The sequence below is a fragment of the Euwallacea similis genome, chromosome 13 (assembly GCF_039881205.1).
Source record: "Euwallacea similis isolate ESF13 chromosome 13, ESF131.1, whole genome shotgun sequence".
In the NCBI taxonomy this organism is placed as follows: Eukaryota; Metazoa; Arthropoda; class Insecta; order Coleoptera; family Curculionidae; genus Euwallacea; species Euwallacea similis.
In genome coordinates this window covers 2,369,889-2,377,944 of record NC_089621.1, presented here as the reverse complement: position 1 = coordinate 2,377,944, position 8,056 = coordinate 2,369,889, and the positions used below count along the sequence as shown (strand labels likewise).

Sequence of the window (8,056 nt, the reverse complement as noted above, 5' to 3'; positions counted from 1 at the left end):
GTATTTCTGTTTTTGTTTAGGACCACTGGTTTTGTAGTCCTCAAGAAAGATGCTGCCCTTTTTAGTGCCTTCCTGCAGAAGCTTACTGAGTCTTCGTGTTTTTCCAGATATTTTTGAGAACGATCTGAAATATGCACTAATCTCGATAATTGAAACTATATAGATTTGAAGTTATTCAAATACTTTCTTATTTAAACAATATCCATCATTAAAAGCATTCTGGGACTTGAATGAATTTGAGGATTATATGTATTTCGAGTTTCTCTAACACATGTACTATACGTTGTAATACATCAGTATCCTGTATATCTTTAATATATTCCATGTATCTTTAATGCACCCTATATATCTTTAATCTATTTATTATATACAGTACGTCTCCATATGGGATTACCAATAAAAGAAAATTACTTATTTTTCATTTTACGGGAAAAATGCATTCTTCATGAAAATTTTGCTTGTTCCCAAAATCATTGAATCAGTTCTCAGCGTTTTAATGTTTCTTTTTCGTTACAAAGAAATTCATCGAAAAATTGGTCCATTTAGCTAAAAATGTTTATAAGTCCCAAAATGAATTCTTGTTTTTATGGCAATGGTAAACATGATTGAAATTAAATGACAATATTATCCAAAGATCAACGTGTGTACCTATTACAGTGCTTTGACATTATCAGGGAATTTAATCAAAACTTTCCATATATTTACATCTCAAAATGAGGTGCAGAAAAATTGATCAAGAAATTCTTAACTACTGGTTCCGTATTAATGCAGAGAAAACTAAGATAATGCCAGAGGAAGATGACGTTGCAACTTTTATTGTAATTGATTCGGTTCAAAATAATCTAAAACTTTCTTTGCGGTTAAATAAAAAAAAAAAAGATCGGTTAAATTAAGAATAAGTAAAACGCATATTCAAATAACATTGAAACAATTAAAAATTCATCTTTTCAAACCAATTTTTAATCACTCGTTAGAGCGAGGAGGTCAAGCAAAATGTTTTAATTTCTGCTTGTGCATTTCTGCAACACTTTTATCGAGACGTATTCTCTGATGAAGCCACGTTTTCCACCAATGGTAATGTCTCATCTCGGCATGGAAGGTACTAGAGCCATTACAAATCCTATTTTCGAACCCCCTTGTAATCGGCAATATTCAGCTAAATGAACGTATGGCGTGCTATTTCTTATCATGGTACAATTGGACCATATTTTTTGAAAATTCGGTTAATCACCACACGTATTTAAAAATGTTAGAACATATTTTAAAAGAAAAGTTGGGAGATCTACCGATTAATTATCGCGGGAGGTGTTACTTTTAATTAAATGGTTGTCCTGCTTATTATGTTTGAGTAATTGTGAAACTATTGAATCAGCAATTTAGAGAAAATTGTATCAGTCGAAATGGTCCTCTCTTAGGCTGTCGAGGAACCCAGATTTAACTATAGCAGATTTTTACCTTTGGGACCGTTTAAAATAAATAGTTTATGTCAATGACCTTTCTCCGAATGCAGGATATTTGAAGGGGAGGGTCAGAAATGTTGTGACGTCTTTATTGCCCGAAAAGATTCGAAGAAGTTATAATGAACTGTGCCAAAGACTTGAGCTGTGCGTTCACGACTGTGGTGACTGAATCGAGTGAAATTTTAATTTGTAGTTTCTTCTTTTTTGTTGAGTTATTGTAATAAAAAGTAAATAAACAAAAGTATTCGTTACGGTGACCATGAAAATGATAATTAATTTTTGACACTGGCAACCTCATTTGGGAACATACTGTATATCTTTAATGAATTTCGAGTAATTTGAGTCTGAATTAGGTGATTTCTTTAAATTTTCGGTACTTCTTTCTGCTATATTTGAGTAGAAGTATTTCGTCAGATTATATCCATCCGTCCATATTCTATTCAGTGGATGAATTCTCAAGTTACACATGTGACTACGCTTTCATATATTTGAATGTGTAATTTGAATATGTAATTCTACTTTGTCCTCTAATCTAGCTGATCTGATGCATAAAATACCTGATGAATATACATCTTTTTAGTGATAATCAGGTTAATGTAATAAGCTTATCAATTGCAAAAGAATTTTCTTTAACTTTCTTATCTAGCGCACCTTAGTATATTATGAGATTTTTGAATTAACTACTCATTACTTATGAAAATCACTACACTTAAGTCTTGTTATTTTAATGTAATTTGAAGATTAATAAAAATACATGTATTTCATGGAAAAGTTTTTGATGTGATTCACTTTAAGTCCTAGAATTGCGATAGCGTTCTAATTGAGAGAACGGTTTCTTAAGACACATTCCTATAGAAAGTTTTATGGATTTTCTAGCAAATCGAGTCTTCATGACGCCACGTTTCCAAAGCTTGGAAAAACCAATTTTGCTAGCTTCGGAGCGCTAAAGTTTCACTTTTTCGAATAGATTGGCCTATATATTTTAAAAAATTTTTTTCTAAGGTTAATTTACCTGTACTATATCCACCCAATAAGTTTAAATAAGGGCTTTACGCAGTTCTCCATTTAATCTAATGCGTAAAACCAAATGATGCATCCACACGCCCATTCAAACGTAGTAATACTCAAAATCGTGCACAATTTTGGCGAAGATTTTTAAATATCTGTTATTTTTAGTGTCGTTAATAATAAACTGACAAAAATTAAATGCCCACATTCTGATGCCGTGCCACAAAAATGTATTATTTATTGCGCTCTACCGTGAACTATCAACATTCTAATCCGGACTGCTTCCAGTTTCTCAGTATTATTAACTGAGGCGGTGTGGGGAAACATGGACAAATCCTCGTATCCATGAAATGAGACCGTACTTTTGAGTAGGAGAAATGGAATTGTTCCATGTGTTATACCCCAACAAAACTGATCCGTGTGCTTTTGATCGCGCCATGTAATTACATAAACTCCAAAACACCTCCAGTTTGTGGCAGGACATCAAAATGTGATGGTCTCTCTCCCGAAACACAAATGAGAAGGTTTTCCACGATTTCGTGTCAAGCTTATTTCGTTTTCGTGGGAAAAAGTGTTCTATAATCGGTGCAGTTGGAGCGTGAATGAGGAAGCCTGTTGCATTTAAACCAATTCAGTCCAGGTAAGTCCTGCATTTTCAACTACAAAAGCAAAGACTTTCCCGTCAAACACGTCTCCATAAGGGTGATTTATAACGTTATAAGCTCAAAACAAGTAGAGTGCAAATATTGGGAAAATCTGTCTGAAAATCCTCCAGTGATTAGACGTATATTGGATGTTTCGATGAGAAACAATAATAGCAAATTTCTACTTAACAGACGATTCGATTTAATGGGATTTTCAAGTGGGATTTACTAATAAGCGCTGATGGATGCCTCATTAAGTGGCGTTCCTTGGCTCAGTAGCAGCAACATTTTCACGAAAACTGCGTATTTTCGACTTATGCAACTTTTCTGGATTTAAAGGTCGCACTATGACGAATTGGATCCGGACTCGTGTGTTTGGATCAAATTGTACTATACAGTTAATTACTCAATAACATATTGTTCATAATAAAGTAATGCCATGTCCGTGACTTACCTCAAGAGATTATAATTGTCATAATTCATAAATTTTCTTCGTTACTTTAACTTTCTAATTACTTAATTTCTTAATTACTACCGCTATTCCTTAAATCTTTCACCATAAGAAACAATTTTTAACGCCCAAATGACAAATCACTGATCAATTTGGCAACGTTGCTTACCTAATACAATGCATTGTGAGCACACATCAATTTTAGAAATTAATTTTCTTCACTGTTTTTATTCTTCACACTCCATTTCTTCTTTCTGGCACCATTGCTTGTCGTCTAAATTGCTGATATGTACTTCCGTCAACTTCTAATTCAAGGGAATTTGAATATCTTGTTTTGCCCTTAGAACCGAGGAGACTTCAAGAAGCAACTTACTGTCAGGTTTGAAAACAAATGACACGCGCTGCGTTGCCATGTTCTTAGTTCAGCCAAAATCTGTTCATTTGGGGAGTTTTTAGAATTCTAATGATTTAATTTGATGGCAAATTTTCTGAATTGTCGAAATGAGCATTTTGCTCTTGGATGCTGGAAATTATAGAGGAATCCGATTAAAAAAACTATAAAGTAATAATGAAGCAATGATTTGCCAATAAACTGTTCGGTCTAAGTCGCTTCGAATCAGTGTTTTGGAACTGGGATGGCAAATTTTAGGTGTTTAAATGAAAATATCTGAGGTCGTTCAAAACATCGGCAGATGAATCTCATTATTTTTGTCAGAATTAGCTAATTTTCAAGGTATTTTCGACATTTTTTATTTACGCGCCGCTCCAAGCCGGCTTCAGAATTTATCGCCTGACCACTAAATTTGCCTGAAGTTTATAGCTGTATTTTCATATGCTTTAATATCAAAAAGGGGCCCTCTACGTGAATTATGGCTTAATCTGAATAAATAATTTGAGGGATCCATTTTTTAATTAAGTGGACGTGAGTGATTTTCCGCGTTATTTGGTTTTTAAGCGATTTGAGGCGATGCCAAGCTTTTAAAAGTTAATTTTTTTATGAAAAAAAAATGGGAATAATATGTGTCTGTGTATATAGTGCAATTATCTCGATTTAAGTAGGTTATTAAACATTTGGAGAAACCTCTCGTACCTACCACTCAAAGATAATTCCACGCCAAGTTCAAACTTACTAGAAACTAGTGTTCTTAGTGTGGGTAACGTAGCAGCTCCTAATAAACTGCATTTTCTTCAGGTTTCTCGCAGTATGAGCGAGGACAGTAAGAACCATAACCTGTCCATACCCAACTTAGAAACCTACAACTCCAAGTACGTATATTCAACCCACCTCATTTCACTTAACCAGTTAATTTGAGCAGGTAATAGAGACGAAATCCTGTGATGTCATGCTCATTGCTCATGTCCTAGACTTCAGCTTATTTCCTAAACTCTCAAATTTCAGAACAAAACTTGTGATGACCGACAACTTCAAATTAGACGTGGAAAATGGAGTGGTTGCAGAGAAGCTCTATAAGCCCCACGAGCACCGCGTTTTGAGCCACCCAAACAAGTAAGTCTATTCACACACAGCAGTTTAATCAATTAATCATCCATTGTTTGCTAATAAAATTTTAGTTATTTAGGAGCATTTTTACACTTAGTGAAATCGTCTTTGGGGACTGGAATCTTAGCGGTGCCTCGCGCCTTCAAGAGCGCGGGACTTTTAGTTGGTCTAGTAGGGAACATCCTCATTGGAATCTTGTGTACTCACACCGTCTACATATTAGTAAATTCCTTCTATATTATATGATAATAACAGCGTTATATGGTGGTCCGTATGTAGGTGGCGGCCTCAGAGAAAGTATGTGCTAGAGGGAAAATTCCCAGTCTGGGATTTGCGGACACTGCTGAAGAGGTTTTCAAGCAGGGACCTAAGCCCTTGAGAAAATGGTCTGGCTTTGCCAGGTGAGTTTTTGTATGTAAAATCTAATCAAAATTAGCGAAACAATTCTAGAGGATTTGTGGAGTTTGCACTTATTTCCACTTACTACCTTGGAGTGGCAGTGTACATGGTCTTCATATCAGTTTCCCTGACTAAGGTGCTACCTAGCAACGAATGCGATGATAACATAAGCAATTGCGGTTACTTTTAGCTCATAACTTACTACTATCCGGACGTAAATCCTTTGCTGGACCGGTACATCCTCAAGATCATAATAATGGCCCTCTTGATGGGACTTTGCCAAATCAGAGAAATCAAACATATGGTTCCTTTTTCTTTCGTTGCTAATCTCTTTTTGGGCGTGGCTTTCGGCATTACTGGGTATTACATATTTTCAGGACTTAAGAATGTGGATCCAAAAACCTTGAAGATGGGAAATGGATTCGCTGGTACTAAAAGCAAAGAACAATCCAAGTAAAAGTGTTAATAACGTGTGTCTTAGGAATTCCATCCTTCTTCAGCACAGTTCTCTTCGCAATGGAGGGAATCGGCACTATCATGCCGGTAGAGAACTCCATGCCAGAACCAAAGTTCCTAGGCACTTGCGGGGTGCTCAATTCCGCCATGGTGGTCATAGTGTTCCTTTTTACCTCCATAGGATTTTTAGGGTACTACATGTACGGTGATGACACTGAGGTCACCATCACCACGAACCTGCCTGATAACGAGATGTGAGTGAAGTTTGAGGGCAAGAATCGAGGGTAATTTAGGTACTTACAGACCTGCTCAAATAGTCCAAGCGGCCATAGCAATTTCCGTCTTTTTCTCGTTTATGCTGCAGTTCTACATACCAACAGATATACTGTGGAAGAGGATGAAGAAGAGGATTCCAGAGGAGAAGCATAACAGTTATCAGATATGGCTGAGGATCATTATGGTTGCTGTTGTGACTGGTAAAAAATGATTTCTACAAGATTTTCGGAAAGTGTGGAACATTAGTTTTTTTTTGCATGGGACACCCTGTATATTAGTGAATGCTATGAACTTAATAATTCCAGGCAACAATTCCTCAACATACTTTCCGATAGCTAACTTTACCGGTTTTCGAGTTATTGAGTCATCACGAGGTTCCGCGTGCAAAATTTTGAAAAAGTGTTTTAGGCTACACTAAAAGCCTATCTCAGAAAAATCAAAAAAATATCTCAAATTCATCGCCTCGATGCGCTCTATGACCCTACTCAAACCGCTTTGCGAAATCCCTTTTGGTCTCTGAGGTACGGGATCACTTTGGTCAGAATCAAAATGATAATTTGATATCCTGTATCTCAAGACCTTAGCCGCTGCAAACCATCGCGGATTAACCTGAACTAACCTGAACTGTCGATCTTAAAATTCTTCATAGATTCACCCCTCAAACTTTGCTTACATATTTAATTAGCTCCGTGCATGAGAACATGATGCGCTACATGTTACTTAAGTATTTCACGCTGCAGTGGGAAGACGCAATAGGTACAAGTAAAAGTGTTCAAAATAGCTCAAGGCGTTGTTAAGTAATTCACGCTTTATCAGTTGTTGTGTTTGCGTTTAAATGGAATTTATGAGTCTCGCAAAGTTTGAGTAGTCTCGTTTATCGCGAACCGACGAGACACTATAATTGTTTCCCTCAATGCTGCAATTGTAGCCCTTTTAATCTAATCAATAAATCTTCTTTAAATCTGCGCTTATCTCTTCTATTATAGTTTTTCCCTGTCTAAAAATTTGCCTGAAACATGTTATTTTTGGCTTCTCTTCATTTAAAATCTATAGAGGGAGGAGCTACCTCCCGAAACTCAATTGCTTGATTAGTCAATTACTTAATTAGTTACTTAATTAGTCCTTTGTTACAACAAAATTTTCTCATTAGGTGTTGCCATTGTCGGTGGGGAAGATTTGGACTCCCTCATCGACCTCGTCGGTGCCATTTTCTTCTCCTCGCTGGGTTTTTTGGTCCCTGCGATCTTGGACATCATTATCAACTACGAAGAAGGATGGGGAAAGTACCACTGGAAGCTGATAAAAAACATTTGCATCGTTCTCATTGCCTTATTCGCTCTTGTTGCTGGGAGTTACTATGCCATATTAGATATGATAAAATGATTAAAAGGAAGTTTAGTTATTAATTAATCCTTCGGTGATTTAAGACCATTACTGCTAAGAGTGTATGTTCTGAAATGCGAAGAATACTGGTGATCAGATATGCATCTATCTATGAAAGCATCAAACTGTTTATGACTTTCTAAAATGCAAAATTTTGGGGTTCCCTGTAGTGGAATTTTGTGTGTTGATGATTGATGCTGTTACCTTCTCCTTAATCCATTGTTTTTCCTTCATATACACAAAACAAACTCTTTCTCAAAAAATCAAACAACTTTTGCGGTATACAGGATGTCCCAAAAATCAACACATCAACACAAACTTTTTTTTAATAAACATATGCACGCAAATAAACTGTTTGAGCAGATAAAAGGCAATATGGTTTTGGTCATTATAATCACTTTTTGTTCGCGTTAAACGTTCTTTTATTGATTGATGGTTTACAGTAATTGTGCAAAATATTGACCATTTGCTGGAATAT

At 35.9% G+C, this 8,056-nt stretch overlaps 1 protein-coding gene across 3 annotated transcripts; it reads left to right on the top strand.

Annotated features, from left to right (window-relative positions):
* Nucleotides 1-2,737: 2,737 nt before the first annotated feature.
* LOC136413314 (proton-coupled amino acid transporter-like protein pathetic) lies at nt 2,738-7,601 on the top strand. Of its 3 annotated transcripts, none has more exons than XM_066396809.1 (10): nt 2,738-3,108; nt 4,756-4,829; nt 4,880-5,070; nt 5,162-5,286; nt 5,344-5,465; nt 5,515-5,599; nt 5,654-5,891; nt 5,945-6,173; nt 6,223-6,395; nt 7,346-7,601. In XM_066396809.1, coding segments are annotated over exons 3-10 (1,206 nt in total). In that variant the 5' UTR covers nt 2,738-3,108; nt 4,756-4,829; nt 4,880-5,069; the 3' UTR covers nt 7,579-7,601. The 3 variants fall into 3 exon arrangements, with proteins under 3 accessions (XP_066252906.1, XP_066252904.1, XP_066252905.1); XM_066396807.1 differs by having other exon boundaries at nt 2,739-3,108; nt 4,963-5,070; nt 5,136-5,286; XM_066396808.1 differs by having other exon boundaries at nt 2,739-3,108; nt 5,136-5,286.
* Nucleotides 7,602-8,056: the final 455 nt, after the last annotated feature.